This window comes from Fundulus heteroclitus, chromosome 19, assembly GCF_011125445.2.
Source record: "Fundulus heteroclitus isolate FHET01 chromosome 19, MU-UCD_Fhet_4.1, whole genome shotgun sequence".
Taxonomy (NCBI): domain Eukaryota; kingdom Metazoa; phylum Chordata; class Actinopteri; order Cyprinodontiformes; family Fundulidae; genus Fundulus; species Fundulus heteroclitus.
Window position 1 is genome coordinate 11,244,920 of NC_046379.1, and position 21,422 is coordinate 11,266,341.

Sequence of the window (21,422 nt, forward strand, 5' to 3'; positions counted from 1 at the left end):
TTGCTCTAAAAACACACAAATGATGCCACGTTAGAAAGAACAAAAGATAAGCAGAGCAACGGGCCCTCCTCTGGTAGAACTACAAATGACAGTTGGGTTTGGGAAAATTTCATAAGACTGCTTATTCAAATTTCAAGCGTTCTGGGTCCTTTTTTTGAGTCCAGATTATATTTAAGAATAGAAAAACTTCACCATGATTTTAGTGCACACATTTTTACAGTGGTCAGGCTTTAAACGTGGAACCTGCAAAAACTACAGACATGGATGGATGGATGGATTTTTCAATTAAATTTTATTTATATAGCACCAATTCATGATACATATCATCTCAAGGCACTTTACAAAGCCAAATTCAATCGGATTATACAGATTGGTCAAAAAGTTTCCTATCTAAGGAAACCCAGCAGGTTGCATCGAGTCTTGAAAAGTAGCACTCACTCCTCCTAAAAGAGCGTAGAGCTACAGGGAGAGTCGTCTGCATTGTCGATGGCTTTGCAGCAATCCCTCATACTGAGCATGCATGAAGCGACAGTGGAAAGGAAAACTCCCTTTTAACAGGGAGGAAAACCTCCAGCAGAACCAGAACCAGACATTGATCCAGAAATACTTTGTACGATATTTGGTAATAGCGGATGGATGGAAAGAGCTTTATGTTCTTCAGTCAGTTAATCAACATGGAGCTTTTCTGATGTCGGACAGGAAGGACACGTAAACTTACCCTCAAACGCCTTGGCGGCATCAACCAGGTGTTCCCAGTCCAGCGGGCCATCGGCTCCGTTGTCAGGTAGGGGCATGAGAGCAGGATCCTGCAGCTGCTGCTGCTGCTTCTTCTTCTCCTGTTCCAGCTCTGAGCTCTCAGGGGCAGTCAAGTCTCCTTGGGTTAGGAAAAAATAAAGACAGATTAAAACCCTCTTAACTCCACACTTAACCACTCTTGTGCATCAAACTGATGCATAAAGTGACCCTAAATCACAGGCTAAAATTCCTCACATACCTTTAGTAAATCAAACCCACAGAGAAATACAAACTCTATAAATTGAAAAGAATCACCAAGAGATTTGTGTGATGCCCGTCGACCTGCACCATGTCGGGCGGTAGGTGAGCGTGGGATGGTGGAGCAGGTGAAGAGGAGGTCAGCGGATGTGTCAAACTGTGCGCTGGAGGTGGACTCCCTCTGTCCGCTGTAAATGCTCTCATCTGACAGCGTCCTCTGAAGGGATCGACGGCTGGGCGGGGGGCCTGGGAATAACGGCTTCAGGGAGACAGAGATAAAGAGTGGCAGGATGCAGGAAAGAAGTGTCAGATGCTGCTGAACTGGAAAAAGTACTTTAAAATAAGATTTTGGCACAAATTGCATGACTTCCACAAGATGTTCCAAATATGATATTATGATTTAATGTGTTCTAGATATAGAACGAAAGGTGCTGATTGCAGCTGTTTTTTTAGAAGGTATTTTCCAGGAGGTTTAGTAACATTTTTAAACAATGTTTTGGTAAATGTAAACTTGTAATTTAATTATTTTAAAACGTGTAATTTATGATTAGAAACTGCTTTTAGTTACCGGTATTATTACTGTAATTGTTTGATGTGGGTCATGAGTCTCTTTAGCCTTATTAATATTAGTATTATCGGCTTTGTGACCATTTCAACCATCTACCCGTTACCTTAATGCTATTTTTACTGCTTTACACCGTTTGAGATTGAACTATAGTGTTTAGCCAATAACCCTGGGCTGAACTGAAAATAATAAAATATGTTCCCCTAAAGACATCTCTTTAGTGTACGAATCTTAATTACTTTCATTTATGTATTAATTTATCTATTTATATTTAATTATTCAGGTTTTATTCATTATTGTTCCACTTTTAACTAGGGATGCACGATATATCAACATTAACATTAACGTCAACATCAGCTGAAGTTAGTCTTTTTTAACACATTGGTATTGATCCCATAAGTAAAACTGGGCCAACATTAACAACCAATGTCTATTTCCCTTCTTGCTGTTAGTGTTCTCGGGGAGAAGACGGTGTATTTGTTTGGCCGTGTTGACAGCCATGGTGAAGCTGCCGCAGGATTGTGGGGTATCTAACTGAAGCAGATGGTGTCGAAAACGTATCGACAAATATATAATATAAATAATATTTGTAAATATTGCAATTTGGCCATAACAAAAATATTCATGTCGACCAAACTTTTCATATCGGTGCATGCCTACTTCGAAATTTTTGCAGTTTCTTTATTTGTGTGAAATGTTCTTCTTTTCATTATTCTCTCACTTAACTCTTAAAGGATATTTATAGAGTTCAATTAACCAGGTATTCATGTTTTGCTCTGACATGGAGGTGTCAGCAGTGGACCTCTCGCCCTCTTGTCTGGCCTGGTAACGCTCCTAGATGGTGTGGGCGGGTTCAGGGCTGGCTGTATGAACACCTGACTGGCCGTCCTCTGGGATTAGCCACTGTCTACATGATTTCATAATCCCACAGGAAATCGCCCTTTGATCAGTCCTGCAACTAGATTTACACCAGTTTTTGATAAATGAGGCTCATTATCTTTAGCTTAGAGTTTTTTCTTTACAATTTGTTTATTGAAAGTGTTTTTACAGGCATGTAAACCATGTCCAACAGCTCCATTCCTATTGCATTTATGTAATTTGGTATAAACCAATAGGAAGCCAGGTAATTTTGAAATCATAGGTAGTAGGTAAGGATTTTAGTAATAAAATGCAGGGGGAAAAAAAGGATTTTCCTACCTTCTCTTCATTTGTTTTAGGTGGTGGGCTGTCAAGTGTGATCAGCTTCTTCAGATCTTCCTCCAGGCTGGATTTGACAGTCTGGCGCTGGGGCGACTGGGAGCCGCGGAGATTGGCCCTGAGCTGGGGCTGACCACCAAGCAGACAGTCACTCTGGTGCCTCCTGGAGACAAAAGCAAAAACCAGAGTCAGTCAGAAAACATCTTATTTCATATTAACTTTTGCAAATAGGAAAAAAAACAAAAACGCAACCCCCCTAAAAAGACATCCCTGCAGTTTATATAATTCAATTAAAATTCAGGCTGGCCTCAGGGGGGCGCTGTTCATCTTTAAATTTTATTTTCAAAAAACTTGCTCATCTGAAATGCTTCAGCACATTTAAAGATCTGCCAAAAAAAAATCTAAACAAACAAACAAATAAAATATGTTTTTGCCTTACTTGCGAGTGCTGCTGAAATCCACAGAGTTCACAGTTCCTCCAGGCTTCTTCCAGCCAATCAGATACTTTGAGGTCGCTCCTTGACGAGGATAGAAGCTCTTGGTTCCCGGGGACTGGCCGTCCTGGGATGTGGGTGAGAGGTCCGCTGCGGCAGCTTCGCTCTGCGGCGACGAGGCGCTGCAGCCCTGTCCCATCGGACTCCCTGAGTGACCGGAGCTTATTGTGCTGCAGCATTGAGACACAGACATTAAACGTTCATTAAAATAAAAAAAAATGCAGGAGCTCAAAAGCAAGATTATAGTTTGTTTGGTTCAGTGTTTCCCTAGTCGTTCCCCCCAGATAGTCTAATTATATCAAATAGGTGTGAGGATACCATGTAAAACTGGTCCTCAGAATTGTCCTTTTATGAAAAAAACAAAATTATATTGTTATTTTCAAAGCTTTATGTCCTCTCTGCCTCTTAGTGGACATGTCTTCACAATTCTGTGCTGTCTGCATCTCTCGCAGTGCAGACAGAGGTGAACACACACTCCCGGCAGTAGACACAGACCATGCTGGAGAACATGTCGCAACCACCTGCAAAGTAAGCTAAAATATCTGCGTTTTTTTTTTTTAAACGAGGGTAGAAGCACCCCCTCTCCTACTTCTTGTCCAACTATAGAAAACAAGCCTAAGTGCTTCAGGCACCGCCCCTAACAGGCAGCAAAAATCCACAGGTGACAGGTTTTGTCCCGGCTTGGCTGTCAGAGGGGAAATACTCCTCCTGGCTGCACAGGACCGGTTTTGTTAAGCAAGTTTGTAAATGTATATGCAAGGATAAAGAGAAGGAGAGAACATAGACAACATTTATTAAAGCAATCACAAGAAACAAAAAAGTCAGGTGTCCTTTAAGTGTTTGTGTCGTTTAGCCAGGGTTTGGAGGAGGAGGAGCAAAGCTGATTTGTAGCAGATACCATGATAAAAACATTCTTCTGCTCCATATCTGCGTTCAGGCCAAACTCCAGAGCTTTGGGCCTTCACGAGGATGACTGCAGGATATATCTGCACTGCAAGGAATCAGTTTAGAAAGTTTGAAATGAGCACACAATGAGAACAGCAGCCCACCTGGAGTGGGACGCTGCGTCACTCAGACTGTAGGGGGCGCCATCAGGACCGACTGTAAAGCTGATTGTGCTCTTCACTGATACCTCGCTCCCTCCAGTGGGAGCAAGAGAGTCCGGTGTTGGAGGCGACGTGCTGGACGCTCTCTCACAGCTCCCTGCCTCGTCCTGCCATGGGATTTTTTCCTTGGACCTGAAGGCACCGGTGGAGGAGGCCGTGCTGCTCTGGGTGGCGGTAAAAGAGGTGGCGTCGATGCCGCTGTCGGTGGACGTGCCCTGAAGGTAGCCGTTGAGCTCCAGGTCGCTCCGTGCTCCGGATCGCGAGCCGACTTCGTACCACTTCTCGTCGCTGTGCGCCGAGCTGGAGGCGTTGCTGGACAGAGTGTTGCTACTGGAGTGGCCGGATGAATACGGAGCATCAGCCTGTTAACAAAGGAATAAAATAAAGGATTTCCTTCAGATCTTGTGAAGGAGAACTTAAACTAGAGTTGGGTTAGAAAACAATATGCCAAGCTTTACACATCTGAAGGGGCAGTGTTCAATGCACCCATCTAAAAACAGATGCCACATCTCCAAACTTAACAAAACAGAGGCAGCCACCGAAACTGAGAGGCTAAAGAAAGATAGCATTGGGTGGGAGAATACTGATATCTAACTGTACACCCAACAAAAACACCAAGATTCAGCCTACATTAAAACACTGTGTGTGGAGGAAAACAAACATCCATGGGAGTGCAACATGGTGGTGGCAGCATCATGCTGCGGGCGTGTTGTTCTTAAGCAGGGACAGGGAAGCTGGTCAGAATTGATGGGAAGACGTATGAAGCTATATAGACTACTACAAACAACCCCTTAGATGCTGAAAAAGCCTTGAGATTGAGGCAGAGGTTCAGCAGGACAGCAAATCTAATCACACAGCCAGAGGTACAAGGGAACAGTTTAAATCAAAGCATGTTAATTTGTCGGAATGTCAAGTGTTAGATGTAAATATCCTAAATCAAATTGGGAATCAGTTGAAAAAAAGTGTTTTATTTCATTGGAAATTATAAGTTCTTACCGAGATAAAAAGCCTTAGCTTTAGAAATGTTATCTTGTTTTAAGTGTTTAACTTTTCCCTGCAATCTTAAATCAGGAAATCTTGTCAAGTGAAATTATCTTGCTGCATGGACAGATAATTTCACCTGTTTTGAATACCATTCCCCTAAAATTTAGCATTTATATCTTAATTTTAGACAAACATTTTTCCAGTGCAAAAATATGGGCAACAAACTCAGTTGTATTTAAAAGCTGGTAGACCTTCACCTGGAGTTACAGTGAAAGGAAGGCCGAACATTTTTATTTTTAAGAATACATATATATATATATAATTTTTATGTTTTTATTACAGAAATGTGAATACAGACCATTTATCTTTGAATTCACAACTATGTGCTTCTCTGTGGTCTATTACATATGATCCCTATAGGATTCATTGTATAATGATACAACCATAAAGGGTTGTAAATGCTTTGGCAACATACTGTGTAAGGAATCTTTAAACATTTCCTTTAAATAGCAGCGTAATGGTTGCTGATTGCTGCTTACCTTGATGTTCTTGTTCGGTGACAGGTGGCTGCTCTGATCTGATGGCTGGAGACGAGGGATCACCACCTTTGAAACCACAGTATCTGGAAAACACAAGTTAATCAACAATTTAAACTCCAAAAACATACATGTTTTTTTCTTAGCCATGTATCTCCGTGTTTTGCCAACCTGAGCTGTTTTTGTCTCCCAGCCTGGTTGCAGCATCGCCCTCCCCGGGTCTGGACCAGCCAACGGCAGAACATGCTTTGACTCCATTGACACCGTCACCGGTCGCCTGCCGCACAGACGTGACAGTCGACTGGCAGTTGTTATTAAACCTGCGCGGGACGACAGGAGGATCATTTCATTCGCCGCGCTGCGTGATGCTACAAGCCGACGTTCAAAAATAAAAAGTCAGTTTAATCTGCATGGAGGCAGGCAGATGGGCTCACCCATCAGGCACAGCCTTCTGCCTCCAGTGGTTCGAACTCATTGTGTCTGTGTAGGAGAGGCTGGAGGGCGAGTTTGTGCTGTGCAGCGTGCGACCCATCACGATGGAGCAGGCAAGAGCGTAGTTGTCATTGCCTGGGGAAAATCTGCAAGCAGACATATGGATGACATTAAGGACATATGCTGCAACCAGACAGACGCGGATTCAGCTCGTCTGATGTATTGCGTAACAGATATATTATCCATCCGGTGACCTTTTAGGGTTGAGAGGCCGACCGTCGCTCGACACACTGCGGGGAATAGCGGCGCTGTTGCGGTCACTGGTGTCCGAGGTCGCCGCCTTGATCAAGGTTCCCCCCGAGGCAGCAGCGCGAGGGCTGGATGAGCTGCGCGGCCACTTTGTGTTGTTGTTTGTTGGCCGGAAAGGGAACTTCAGCTCATATGGCATGCCTTCTTTGTGGTTCTTGTAGTCCACAAGTGGCATGTGGTAGATTTCAGAGCAGCCTCTGTAAGGAAACGAATCACTCCATATTAGGATAAATATTTAAACATGTCTGAAATGAAATAAAACATTCAGGTATTCCTGTACTAATGCTACCTGCGTGGGGTGGAGTCCTCGTGCGGGGGAATGATGACCACCTTGACGGTGACGGAGGTCCTGAGCAGGTCAATCATCTGCTCGTGGGACAGCGAGGCCACCGACACCTTGCAGATCTCCACCAGTCGGCTGCCCTGCCTCAGCCCAGCCTGCCAGGCGAACCCGTAGGGCTCCACTTCGGCTACGATACCCTCAAAGTTGACATGAAAGCCCAGCTGGCCCAAGGCGTTCCGGCGCAAAGTCATCTCTGTGGTCTGACTGCCTTTGGTCAACAGCTGCAGAAGTGGGAGTGAAGGTAAATATGTTGGACGTAAAGCAGATAACTTAGGGCTGGGCAAGTTAACGCGTTAATTTCGCGTTAACTCATTAGACTATTAACGGCGATATTTTCTTTAACGCGCATTAACGCATGTTGCTCACATGCTTTTATTTTGTGAAGGTCTGTTGCTGCGGTGTAGGGGTTTGAATCAGAACAGTAGGTGGCCATAATGCGCCAATAACCTCGCTGTCAGCATAACCTCGGATTCAGAGGAAGAAAGGTGCTGGCCGGAAAAAAAACAAAGCCGACATGCGGAAGGCGGTGTTTCCCGCAGGAATTTGCTTAGGCGAGGCGGTGAGTTGGCGAAAGGAACAAGTTTTGTGCGGAGCGGAGCGGAGTCTGCATCGACGCCGTCGGTGAAGTCGCTTCTCGTTTCAAAGCATCCATGTGTTTTTGCCTGTTTTTCCCTGCCATTCAATATATGCACGCGAGAAAGCAACAACAAAAAACCGCGTGTTAACGTCAAATAAACGCAAGCAACGCACGCATATCGAGTTAGCAAGCATTTCAGTTTAAAGTTCTTCCAGCATCGAATATGACAGAAACAAGTTAGTTGTAACTACTGCCAAGTTAAACTTTGGTATTGAACATAAAATGGTAATGCTGCTCCCTGCTGTTACCTCAGAAATTGCCTGTTTTTGGTAGATTTTTTCCTCATAAAGCGAATTCCCTGTCAGTGGCAATAAGCTTTAATTTATTATTATTGCTATTTTTTGTTTTACATGTTTAAGTTGAGCTTTACACTAAATATGTGTTACTGATAAGTGCTACAAATGTTACAACACTTTTGTTCATATGGCAGCAGAACATTAAAATAAAAGTGCTCTTTACACTACTTTTGAATTCATTCTTGGAGTTTGTAAATACAATGCGATTAATCGCGATTAATCAGGCAAATTATGCGATTATTCGCGATTAAATATTTTAATCGTTGCCCAGCCCTAAGATAACTATAACTTACATTTTGAGGGAAGACTCTCTATATTGACCAAATTAAGTTGATTAGGCGTCTTCACCCACTGACCTCCAGTCTTTTGACAACTTCCCCGAAGTCCTCAGTGTTGTTGTTGATGGATCGAAGCGATACGCTCTCTCCACGCTCGTAGTAGATCTTCAGGGAGGCGGGGCTCCCGGTCGACCAGCCAATGATGTCACGGGTGGCGCAGTTGAACACAACTGCTTTGGCCTCCTGATCCAGCAGGATGATGAAATCATTCGAAATGGCCAGCAGGCATTCCCGTTCAGCACCCGCTACCTGATCTTCGGCGTAGACCTGCCAGGTGATCGCGCCGAGGCTGCGCAGCTCCGCCCCGCTGTACGGACGCACCTTCTCTCGACGCTTGTGTGCCAGAGAGATGAAGGGAAACTTCCCGGCGGGCTCCACGGGCGTGTTGGTGACGTGACGCTCCGCCAGATCCCGCAAGTACTCCTGCCGCGTGCGCGTCGCCATGGCGCCGAACTTTTCTGACTTGTGGGCCGCGTTCTCGGCGTTGATGACCTTGGCGAGCAAGAAATCCCTGAAGACAGTGGACTTAGGGAAGGTAACTCCCTTTGGGATCGGTGGACCGAAGGAGGGAACGTCCTGGGAACGGGTGACAGCCACGCTGCAGAGGTACAAAGAGAGATGACAGAGGGGGAATTTTCACTTGAACTTACAAAATAAAATAAAACAAAATGTTCTCTAGAAACAAAATGGGACATTTGGATATCTACTATACAGTAGTGGTAATACATATGGAATACAATGAGTGATCTGTATAAAAGAAAAGCAAATAAAGGACAGATATCTATAAGAAAACCTTGGTCATTGTATTTAAATGATTATATACACCATGATATTGTCATGTATGGCTTTTAAAATACTCTTGACCTGAAGCTGGTTTTTAGCTTTTGATATTGTGTCTGTACGTTTTGTATGTTTTTAACTTGTTTTTGAATCTTTTTTTTCTTTTAATGTATAACACTTTGGTCACCCCTGCAGTTTTTAAAATGTGATTGAACTCAATGCAATCAAGTCTCCCTTGTTGCTACATCCCAGTTCGGGAGAAGGAATTGCTTTAAAGTCAGTGACTTGACGCAATATGAATATTTATTTTTATACAAATAAATATGTTTCTTAACACTTTTGTTGTGAATTGGCAGCATATAAATAAGCAGAATACAATTTTAACTGAATTATATATATATATATATATATATATATATATATATATATATATATATATATATATATATATATATACACATACACTGTTTTACAAAAACGTTTTCATTAATTTTTATTCCATCCCGTTACCCCTGCATTAAATCCAGAGCAGCCAATTGCCTTCAGAAGTCACCAAATTAGTAAATTGAGGTCGTCCAGGAGTAATTCAGTCTTAGTAAAATAAGCTATCCTAAACTGACAGCTGTAAATATGCAGAGCACAGGTAAGAGAATCTGTTGATATCCTAAACTAATTTGTGCAATTTCCACATTTAGCTATTTCAGAATAGAGGCAAGAAGAAACCCACTGCTGAAGGAAAGCCATAAGTAGTATAACTTGCCAGATGCCATGTAGGCGACACAAGAAACACAAGAAGAGCGTACTCTTGTCAGATGCTTCATAAATAATATTTATTACCAGGGATCACCAACCTTTTTGAAACTCAGAGTTACTTTATTGGTGTTGTGTCATACGAAGGACTATTAGTACTGACCTTTGAACTATAAGAGTCAGAGTTCATCTTAACTTTATGTAAAATAAACATATTTTTCATGCTTTGTTATGTATATTGTCGTTTTTAAATCTATATAAATGAAAGTGTGATGAAAAAGGAAGAGTAACATAATAAAAAAAGGTTTTAGATGCAGCTCACTGGTGGATTGTGCTTTTTTTTAGAACAGGCTCATGGGCACCACATGTGGTCCCCGGGGTCTACTGGTGACCCCTGTTTTTGACCAACATGCAAACTGAAATGTGTGGTGGAAAAACCAACACCGAATATCCCTTTGTGCAAACTATCCTGATGGTGAAACATGGTGGTAGCAGCATCATGCTGTGGGATGCTTTTCTGCAGTAGGACAGGGAAGCTGAATTCAAATACAGGTCTGGCCTGGAATAAAACCTTAAAGAGGTTGCAGAGGACCTGAAACTGGAGCAACTGGTTTCCTTATCAGCAGAACAAGGACCCTAAACATATAGCCAGAGCTACAATGAAAGAGTCTAGATTAAAACATATAATAAGATGGGTAAGATCTGTGGCAAGGCTTGAAATGTGAAGTTCATAGATGATGTCTATTAAACCTGGTTGAAATTCCGCTATTTTACGAAGAGGAACAGTCAAATTAAGTTGTTTCAAGAGACCAAAGCGTACAGCAGTAAATGCACATAAACATGCTCCTAAAAAGTATTTTTAAATGGGGGGGAGGAGGGGGGGGGGCTAAAAACAAAAGCACATCACACTTTTCTGATTTTTATTTATATAAACAAATTATCTGTTTTTTCCACTCTCTATTGGTCCAGCAAATAAAATAAAAAAAATAAATTATTTTGTAGTTTTAAAGGTAATAAAATCTGAAAAAGGGGTATAAATATTATCACAGTGCACTGTGAAAGCACAGTGGGGACATGTTTGTCTCCTATTAGGAATCGTTGCCTTTGACCTAGATAATTAATACAAAGAAGGGTGTTAAATTCTCACAAAGCTCTCCTCCTCCTGTTACCCTCCACTGCTCCAGTTCCGACAATGGAGTTAAATTGCTATAAATTAGTGAGCAGGTGTTTGTAACATTCCCTGAAACCTGTTGTTGACAAGAACCTTGGCACAAAATCAGCAAAAGGAGGTTTAATTTGCAATGAAATAGTTGAACCGCTGTAGGAGAGATTCTACAATGAAGCTTCAGCTTGCACGTTTTAACCCTCTACTCGCTTCATACACATTCAGAAGCTTACAAACAAGAAAAGCTAACAAGTAATAAAAAAAATCAACACGCTGTGTCTGATAAGCTGATGTGACAACCCTGACAAGACTGGATCCAACCCATTAAACTCATCACACAGCCGATGCCTGCAGCAGAAACGTTGCACACCACGGCTTACTGGCCCTGACGTATAAAAACTATGCATTCAACCTCAGATGACAAGCCAGCTCTCGGTGCTGTCACCCAGCTACGCTCCACAATATCATGGAACGAGCGCAGCGGTTGGCTTTAGCGAGCACAAGCAACCTACATTTCCTAAACAAAGATCTGGTTATGCAATCCTGCTCTCTGGCCTCGTGTGACTTTGAGGCAGCGGTTGAAAGCAGCAGATTAGCACCGCGTTGGCTGCAGGCCACTTACTCCTCTAATGCGCTGTACTGGCTCAATATGACCGAAGCGCTCCCCAAATCTCAGCAGCAAACAACAACACACTATTAATATCATTTGTGACATACTCCTTATTAATAGAGATTAGAGGGACATTTCAGTTGAACAGATAGTGAAAATCATTTTCTTCATGACAAAATATTTGCAAACAAATCGCACATGAGGCACGTGGACTATGATCAGGTGATAGCAAAACCAATTCACTGCATCATCCGTACTGCACGGTTTTAATAATTTCAATATAGCAACAATAATAGCTGGGTTTCAGGAAGTTCCAGTAAATTTGGAACTTTTTAAGACCAATTTATGACCATAATTAGAATTACAAAAAAATTACTTAGGTAACATTTCCAACTTCATATTCTATGTTTAATTTACTGGATGAATGGGGCAAGTTAAACATAACTTCAGACTGTCATGCAGGTCATGGGTGTCTCAAGATCAATTAATTATTTGGCCAATTCATACCACAATTTGTACTTAAGCATTGGCTTTTTGTCCCTTCTACCTTCAGTAAGAGCTGTTAAACAAACCCTTTCATATCCATATTCTTAAAGCTACAGTAGGGAGTTTTGAGAGTGAACTTAGCCTGAAAATTTGAACAAGCACGCCTTACAGGTCCCTCCTCCTTGCTCTTTGCAGCAATACAGCTCTCCCTCCACAGCGAAGCCTACAATGCTGCTCCAATTTTTGCCTGTCTTTGTTTCTGAGCAGGCGCCACTCCAGAAATAAGCAGCTTTCCTGTAAAGCAGGTTGTTTAACTACCAATTCTGCTCAAAGCTGCAGCCCACTGGAAATCTTGAGCATGAATTACAGTTTTACTGTGCGAGAGATGGGTATGAGCAGCGCATACACAAGAGTGCATTGACACTGCTAACAATCAATCAGAGCAAGACAGTCTTCCTGGCTCTGATTGGTTGTTTCTGACTGGGAGCGGTGTATTTCTGCAAATGGCTGTAGTACCACTAGGAGGAGCTAGAGGGGCTTTTTTTCACTGGTTTCCTGTCTCATATTTTACTGTCAGGACATAGTGACTGTTGTAACCACTGAGCTATATAATACACTGGAGTGCTGATTTTGCCGAAAAACTGAAGTCACTGGCCGCCATCTTGCTACTCCCTACTCTCTCAGAATCCCATAGGATTTGCTTGCAACAACAAGCAGTTTTCTGGCTGTGTGAAAACGTTTCACAGGTAATTCTACAGTCAGTGGATGTACTAACACTATTAACTACTAGGAAATTAGGTGCTGAAATATTTTACATGTTAATTATATTAAATATATATATATGTATATATAAGTATGTGTATATGTATATATGTATATATATGTATACACATATGTAAATATATGTTTTTTTATATTGTTATTTATATATTTATAAATGTTAAACATATATATTTAAATGAATAAAATGCAAAATATTTCAGCACATGACTTTCTCAGTACTTGATATTTTTTAGAACATAACATAAAAGTATATGGCATTTGACATTTTAAAAGTCTTAAGCCCCCCCTGAACATGAGAAAATCCTCGTTATTCGATGCTGTAGCGCACATATTCCTAGTTACTGGGGGGAAATAGGGAGTACCAATATGGCGGCTGGCGGCTTCAAATCGACTCGTTCAAACAGACGGTGATTAGCACTCCAGTGTATTATATAGCTCAGTGGTTGTAACCAATATGTAAAAGATACATTTATATAAAAGTTACCTACTGCAGCTTCAACGTGCCATTTATTAGCTGTTGCAGTTAAGTATTTTCATGAATTAATGGAATGAATCCTCATAAAAATTCTCAACTCTCATATTTCAATTGTATATTGTAATCTGAAGACTTTGCATTACAAAGTTATCAAATTTATTTTGGTTCTGCAGGCCGTTAGGGCTTGTTTACACCAGACACGTTCCAGCGCGTAAGCGCAGAAACGTGCGTATTTTATCGTATTTTATCAGTCAATACGTTTACACTATAAGCATAATACGCGCGTATTTATGCTACACGGCGCCTAAATTAGATTGAAGTTCTAATTTCAGATGTGTATACGCTTCTGTTTGGCAGGGAATGAATGGGAATACAACATCCTGTGTCAAAGTTCACTTCCGAAATATCCCAAAATGATAATTGAGTCTCAGTTCGGCCACAAGGTTGTAGAAGTCACCTTGTTGTTGACCAATTTTTTGCTGAGCACTTTCCCTTTCCTCTCGCAACACTTCGTCAACTTGTATAACGAAGGCCAAGGTGCGCCTTCTACTTAGTTCTCTTTCCATTTGGCGAAAGTTCTTCTCTGCGCAGAGACACGCAGCTGTGGAGCATACTTTGCAGCGAATTTTCCTGCTTTACAAGGTGGCAGCGTTGTTTCTGCTGCCTTCATATATTGCCATGATGGTGGAAACTGAATCGCTGGACTAGATGATAAAAGACTGGATGTTGGAAATTTAGCTAAAAAGAGTTTATGCAAAAATCCATGCCACAGAGTTACACAGCTAAAATTTCTACCAAATTTAAATAAAAGTTGAAAAATAATTATCTACAAAAAAGGCATAAGGGTTCATTCTTTTATAGCCTGAATAGTGAGATGATCTAATTTAAAAGACTATTTTGGATTTTTTAAGACCCCACAGAGTTTCTGAGTAAAGATGCACCAATGAGGCTTTTTCCTGGCCAATACAATTTTCCAGTTTCCATAGAGGTCTGATTACCCAATTCCCATTCTGACCAATACTATGTTTTTCCTATCGACTATAACAAACAAAAACAGAAATAAAAGTGCCAATGGTTTCTTGATAGAGGTTGCAGTTCTGGGCCCAACCAAAACCATGCAGCATCCCTGAATAGAGATGCAGCAATTTTTTTTTTTTTTTGTAGAGACGTGGGCTAGTGGTTCCAATTTTAACAGATTCATTTATGTTTTAACACTACACACAGAATGCGTACCAGTTTTCTTAATAGCTCTTGGTTTTGAGTCAAACAGAGAATGAAAACATTACTTTATCCATTCAAGCATATTTCTCTAACATTCAACACTTTTTCATGAAGTTATATCAAAGTACTTGCTGTTGGTTGATGTGTTTATAGACCAAAAAGGTGGATTTTTGTTTAGGTTAAAACAGAAGAAAAATCTATCTATTGTGTATTTTAGATCAGTGAAAGATGAACTAGTGCATCCCTAGTCAATAACTCACCTTCTCCCTCAACGATAAGACACCATGCTCCACTGCTTCGTGCTAATATCCTGAAATTCTGTTGCAGTCACAGACAAGCAATGATATGATCCGATAAAGTGATAAGTCTATTGACTTTTGTAGCCAAAAAATAAAAAATAAAAAATATTCAGCAAGTTTTAGGAAAGCTCCAGGGACAGAATTTGAAAAACAAACAATCTGAGTTTAGTCTCAAGTGATTCAAGCAGAAGTCAAACGTTCACAGTATTAGTGACTCTGGGTGGAGTCAATAGGTTGTCTTCCAGGATTTTCTATCTTGTGTCTATATATAGTAAGTAAGGTAAACCAGAATGCCGGACATTAAATCTGGCAACATTTTAAAGCTAAAGATGTCCTCTAAGATGAAAAGATGTCCACTGGTCGATGAAACACAATGCCTGACAAAATAAAAATAAAAAAACACAAAAAAATATAAAAAAAAGAGAAAAGAAGATAATCCTGAACGCGACGCTGGTGTAGAAAATGAAGACGAAGACGAGCCTGGCGCGTCCGCACCTGAGGTGGATTCTGTGAGATCTGAGGAGACGCTGCTCTGCACGCTCCTCTTTACTCACATCCATGAGCGGCTGAGGAGTGCACTTCATGTGCGTGGCACTAACTCCTTCAGACCACTTCGGCTCATGCAGCCCAGAGGCGAAGTGGCAGCCGGGGAAGGGGGTGGGTGGGAGGAGGGGAGGGAGATTGTATTGTACCAGTGTGTGAAGCGTGAGCCTTCAAGTAAATTAGTGTACAAGCAAAAAAAAGTGTGTAGATCCAAGTGAGCATGAGGAGGAGGTGAAATGGGAGAAATGGGGCTACGGGAGTGACAGAGAGCAACTATGTGTGTATAATATCTGTGCATGCAGAGAGGTGGCTTTGAGTTAGCGATAAAGGGAAAGAGTTGGTCTATCATTATCACCAGGCCAAGAATAAGCCGGCGGAAAAGAACAAACATCGATTCGACAGCTACTGCAGAAATAATGTCTTTGTTCATAATCAAAGAAATGTGCATGGGTATATATAGCTTAAGCAGCTCACCATCCGTGAAAACGAGGAGAGGGTGATGCGAAAAAGCTTTTATGTCTGATTCATGCCTTGCAGTCAATTCTTTTCTCTTAATGCTGCCGCATGTACCTGAATAAAAAAATGCCTACTACCACTCTGAGTGGGATGGGCAGCATTTAAGGGCAACATAAGAGGTTGTGGCCCTAAGAAGAGATAGGTCAGGCCTGGTTTTGGTTAGGCTGGTACAGTCCAAAAATGTAAACAAAAATTATACTTTTTCTACTTCTGTGGAACTACAGAAATTATTGGTTTAATTATTCTGTGGGACAAGGGTTACAGCTGTTGTGTCCTTTGTGTTAATCCACCCCTGAACCAGAGATGAGATGATAAATAATGAGTGTAACAAAAGTGTTTTCCCTCTGGGATTATTAAAGTATGTCTGATTCTGATTCTGAAACTAAGGGGAAAAAGGACTGAACTGTTGCACAGGAGGACAAAGTAAAGTTTGAATTTCATTTTAACAAAATCAACGCCCAAAGTCTGGAGGCAGAGCAGAGAGTTACAGAATCCAAGTTAATTGAGGTCCAGAGTGAAATTTCCAGTTAATGATATTTTTTTATCTGCAACTGTCGGTTAACTATGTTTTATCAAGTCCAAAGTCCACACAGAGGACTACCATGGAGTTTCATGCTTATCTTACATTCAGAGCTTTATGGATCAGCTAATTTAATTTTAAAGAAGGACTTGGCACCTGCACACACTGCCAATGGTCCCAAAAACTGACTCCATGGTGTTACTGTGCTTGGTCAGCAAACTCGCCTGATCTGAACCCTACAGAGAATCTATGTGGTATGGTGAGGGGGACGAAGAGAGACACGAGACTAAACAATGCAGTTGAGTTAAAGGCTGCTATTAAAGCAATCAGTGTTTCCTTAATGTGCACTGATGAAGAACTCATCCAAAAGGAGTGCCATGTAATTTACTAAGAATTGAATTTTGTTTTTTATTTTTGATTTGTATGCCATAACATTCAAAATGATTCAATTACATCTATGTGATAATGAATCTATAATATTTGTATTTTTCCCTTTAATAATTGACACACAAACTTTTTGATTATATTCAGAGTTACTCTACTTTTAATGTCTCTGCTGATGATGTGGCATTAGGACCCACCTGTAGCATGTGCTGTCAGAGCAGGGGTTGTGCACTCGAACGATGATGAAGACATGCTGAAAGTGAGACCGCACGGCTCTGGGCGTGAAAGGGTGAGCTCCCGGTTCCTGGAACACAATGGTCACAATGTCGTTCCCTATGTGGCGCTTCCTTAGCAGCTGGAAGAACAACAAAGATTAGCAAGAAAAAATACTGACTGGGAAACTGAAAGTGAAGTGAACACACATGCATTTGGCACAATTTTTGCAGTTTCATTTGGTTTTAAAGCCAGAACGAGGATCTGACTCGACAGCAGCAGACCTGATGCACTCCTGTGAGGTTTTCTTTAGTGCTTTAGTCGCCAAAGAGAGACGTTTCGCAATCCCGACAGACAACAAACATTATACAGCATACAATCTGTGTGCTCCGTGTTTACCTGTTGTTTGTTGTTGGGTGTGTAAGGCAGCATTGTGGAAACATGAAACATGATCTCATAGTCCTTGTAGGAAGTGTACAGGGAGTGAGTACCAGTTGAATCCGCTGCAGGAAGAATGAAAATGCAGAATTGAAAACCATTATAATATTACCCCCATTCATTTGTGCTTTCTGTGCACAACAGGATGCACTTTCACCACAGTCCAGACAATAGTGAGCTGTGAGTAGAATTAATATTCATTTTGGGACAATCTGCGTCTTTAATGCGCGTATCCTGTGCATTGTTTTTGATCGCCAGTAACAAAGAGGGAAAGTATAAACTACAAAATGTACGAAATACAAATAGTATGATAAAGGTATTTACTTCTCAGTTCAAGCTAAGCCAGAATTACTCACACTGAACTGCAGAGAACAAAACGTGGTCTCATGTATTTCTAACCAACCACAAGCCTCTCATACAATGTCCTGCAGCACTTTGTTACATTTTAACAACAAACTCTTGTTCTTTATGTGACAAACTAACACAAAGTGAAGCAGAATTATGGAGAGAAACAGAAAACATATTGTCTAGAAGTTTTTATTTAATGATAATCTGAAAGTTGTAGTGTGTGTTTGTTTGCAATCCCTTCTCTGATTAGATTTTTTTTTCTAGAACCAACCTTTGCTTTAATTAGAGTTTTTTCAACATGTTTCCACCAGCTTTAAACATCCATGGATGGACATTTTTCGTTCATTCTTCTTTGCAAATTGGCGAGTGCCTGAAAAACCTTTTCAAGTCTTGCCACAGATTCTTAATTGGATATAGGTTTAGATCTGACCTTTCCCTTGTAGCTTTGGCAGGAGGGTTAAGGCTGTCTTGCTAGAAGGTAAACCACCACACAGTCTTGAGTATTTTGCAGCTCCATGCAGTTTAGCACAGTTTTGTCTATTTAGCTCCATCCATCTCCCCTGTTCGTACTGAAAAAAGCATCCCGCAGCATGATGCTGCCAACATTTTCACCCAAGTTCGCTGCCTATGTTTTGTCCCAGTTTTTTTAATGGTTTGTGGCAGCATTTTTCAACACATGACCACAATTACTCACCAGAAAAAAACTGTAAGCCAAATGTAAACATCACCACACTGGAGGGAAATTAGCTAAGATGCAAAATCTGCTGAGTATTGCAGCTTTCAATCAGCCTAACATGTCAGCAGGATTCCCTCACAGGGGAGAGTATATCCAAAGAGATAAACTTTTAAGGTGCCTTCATGGAAAATTGGACTGCCTATATTTTAAATCTCAACCATCAGCGCAATCATGTTCGAAAACTCCTAGCAGACATTTTCTCTTGATCGAAGTATGCCAGAGACATACAGAGCAATGACTTCCATACAGGGGAACACCCGGACCCATGCTGTGTGCGTGCGTGTGATTACTTTTGGTGTCCAGCTGGGCTCTGTACTTGGTGAAACCCTTGAGGCGGATCTTCTCCCCCAGCAGCTGGAGGAACTCCTCCAGGGCGGGACCGGCGGTCTCGTTGTTGTACATTTCCTCCTCTGTGCTTTGTCCCGCTCGGCAGTACATCACGCCCACCTTCACCTGAAAACTTAGCTGAGACCAGGGACAGGTTCTCTTTAGACATTTGTTTTTATAGAAAAAAACTTGCACACTTTTCCTGACTCAAATGTCCAGAATGATTCATCTCATTTATAAAGAAAATATAGAGAAAACTCGTATGAATTTATAGCTGGTATATGTATAAAGAAATATGACAGACGGACCAATAGAAAGGAAATAGAGAAGATAGGATACAAATAAGGACATTTCTTAATGTAAACAATTTGCCATGCTGTATTTGTATACTGAAATCCATCCTTTAAGCAGTTCTGGGCAGCATATGAACCCTGCTACTTTTAACAGACCAAATAAGGAAAACAGCAGTTTATTGGAACTAAACACCCACACTTCCTTTCTGTAAAAGGCAAGTCATTTAAACCCTGTGTCATCCTCCTACCCCTTGTTCATCCAGCTTCATCAGCTGCTCTGTGACTTTGGGAGTGTTGAGGGCCAGTCTGAGGCAGGACAGATCCAGCTCTGGGAGAAGGTACTCCAGTACGTCTTTGACGGGCAGACCTCGGGTGGTCCCGTGTTTGGAGGTAGAAGGCACTGCATCCTCCAGTATAGAACCTCTAAGAGTTGTCAGCTGCGTGGGTTGAAACGTAAAGGGAGATTACCCAGAGGTGAAGAACAAGGGATGAACCTCAGTTTTTTTGTGTCCTTTTGAACTTCAGCAGAACAGACCGTTCCCTGACAAACGAAATAAACAACAGGACAAACTGCACTGCAGAGTCTCTAACACCAGTGTATTTTCATAACTTTAAAGGCAACAACAAGAAAAAGGCAATTCTGACTAAAACCTTTGGGTAAAAATGAAAAAAAAATTAATAATTGTAGTGGGATGGCCTGTCCAAGCATTCTGTAGCACAAAGTGAGCATTGTTCTTAGCTCCCGGGACTGAACTCAATCACCCAGCTATCTTAGCAGCTGGAACAGATGGACACTCCCTCTTTCCTACAAGTTGGAGGCTGCGCTGAGCTGATGTTTACAATGGACCAGTGTTCCCCATGTTTGCATGAGGAAGTGGGGATGGGGGGGGGGGGGGGGGTAGTACTTCAGTCTAACCTGTGAAGTTTAAATCACATGCACCTGTCCTGGCACAATCCACACACACAAAAAGAAAAGCAAGTAGATGCTTCTGTCACTGACAATGCATGCCATAAATCTCATAAGCCCTACAATGAGGGGTGGAATCAAACTCTGAAATTAAAGAAGAATTTTTTTCCTTAATTAAAAGGTGAGGCTCTTCACACGGTGGTTTTGAGTTACTGATAGATCTTCAGGGCTTTTGGAGGAGAGTACTTCCTGAGGTTTCTTCACAAATTGCAGATATCGAGCCGACAGCTGAATTGCTCGAGGGGAAGGTTGTGTAATAATAACGATGATAAAAAAACAAGCAATGCAATTTTACATTTAGTTGGTTTTAATCAAAGAGTATGCAAAGAAAAAAGAAAAACTTAACCCAGCATGACTGGGTAACAGATACGTGGACTGTGACGCATACCAGAAGAATATGAAAATAAAAGTCTAAATTGTGCAGTTGAAAAAATAAAGTAAATTATGTTATGGGTGTTGCAGGCATGTCTGACCTCGCTTGTTCTGAAGATGATGCGGTAGTTGTACTGCTGCCCTCGCTCTTTTTCCTCCTCCAGCTTCTCTCTGCGCAGGCTCACAGCCACTGGACCCAGAGCCTCGTCTATACCGAAGTAGTTCCAGTGCTCTGAGACGCAGGAAAAAGCCACATTTCCAAACAGGGCACGTCAAGACAGCACATGTTTAATTAGTTTGTAGATCGTCAAATATTTAGTGTTGGTAAGAAGTTTTTTGCACTCATCATTGGCATAAATGTGATAATATGGGACCTTTAATGTGTTTAAACATTGTATTTTTTGTCTGGAACCTTAATACAACAAACAACTTACACATACTTTTGAAAATGAAGAATTGGGCACTTTTCTTTATTCCAGAAAATCCAAAATATACATACTGGCACTGTTCAGCAAACTCTATAAGTTTTTAATATGGGCGACGTTGAAGCTAATCCAGAACCTAAATATTAGCCTGCTGTAGCCAGTCCATGTCATGTGTGTTCTTGGAACACCAAATTTTACCCACCAATAAACTGTCATTGTCTCATCTGATCATAAAACATTTTCCAGAAAACTCTTGCCCTCTTCAGGTGGGCAGCCGCAAATTTCAGTCATGCTTAAAATTGTGGATCTTTCTTGATTGAATGTAAAACTCACGTCAGTGTGGATTAGTGATCCAACATGTTCCCTTTTAAGATGAGTTTAAAACTTGGTGGTTTCTACTAAAATATCAGTTTTTTGTTGAACTAACTTTGCCTTCAGGTTTCCAGTAGAAAATTGTGACAGTGACAAACAAGAGACAAACAATACGTAAGCACTGCAAAAAAAATATTAACGTACGCTCCAGCTATCAGCAGCACAATGC

General features: G+C 41.3%; 1 protein-coding gene across 2 annotated transcripts in view; it reads right to left on the bottom strand.

The window, feature by feature from the left end:
- Positions 1 to 650: 650 nt before the first annotated feature.
- The window catches only part of LOC118567082 (signal-induced proliferation-associated 1-like protein 1), a 53,595-nt gene continuing 32,823 nt past the window's right edge, over positions 651 to 21,422 (bottom strand). For both annotated transcript variants that reach the window (XM_036151170.1, XM_036151171.1), the window contains 16 exons: positions 20,558 to 20,688; positions 19,366 to 19,554; positions 18,788 to 18,962; positions 17,375 to 17,478; positions 16,960 to 17,117; positions 8,249 to 8,828; positions 6,906 to 7,180; positions 6,562 to 6,813; positions 6,310 to 6,453; positions 6,047 to 6,195; positions 5,879 to 5,961; positions 4,299 to 4,717; positions 3,195 to 3,419; positions 2,756 to 2,918; positions 1,051 to 1,252; positions 651 to 874 (listed from right to left, as the gene is read on the bottom strand). In XM_036151170.1, the coding sequence (XP_036007063.1) occupies positions 666 to 874; positions 1,051 to 1,252; positions 2,756 to 2,918; positions 3,195 to 3,419; positions 4,299 to 4,717; positions 5,879 to 5,961; positions 6,047 to 6,195; positions 6,310 to 6,453; positions 6,562 to 6,813; positions 6,906 to 7,180; positions 8,249 to 8,828; positions 16,960 to 17,117; positions 17,375 to 17,478; positions 18,788 to 18,962; positions 19,366 to 19,554; positions 20,558 to 20,688 (3,458 nt within the window). In that variant the 3' untranslated portion in view covers positions 651 to 665. The remainder of the gene's footprint in view (positions 875 to 1,050; positions 1,253 to 2,755; positions 2,919 to 3,194; positions 3,420 to 4,298; positions 4,718 to 5,878; positions 5,962 to 6,046; positions 6,196 to 6,309; positions 6,454 to 6,561; positions 6,814 to 6,905; positions 7,181 to 8,248; positions 8,829 to 16,959; positions 17,118 to 17,374; positions 17,479 to 18,787; positions 18,963 to 19,365; positions 19,555 to 20,557; positions 20,689 to 21,422) is intronic.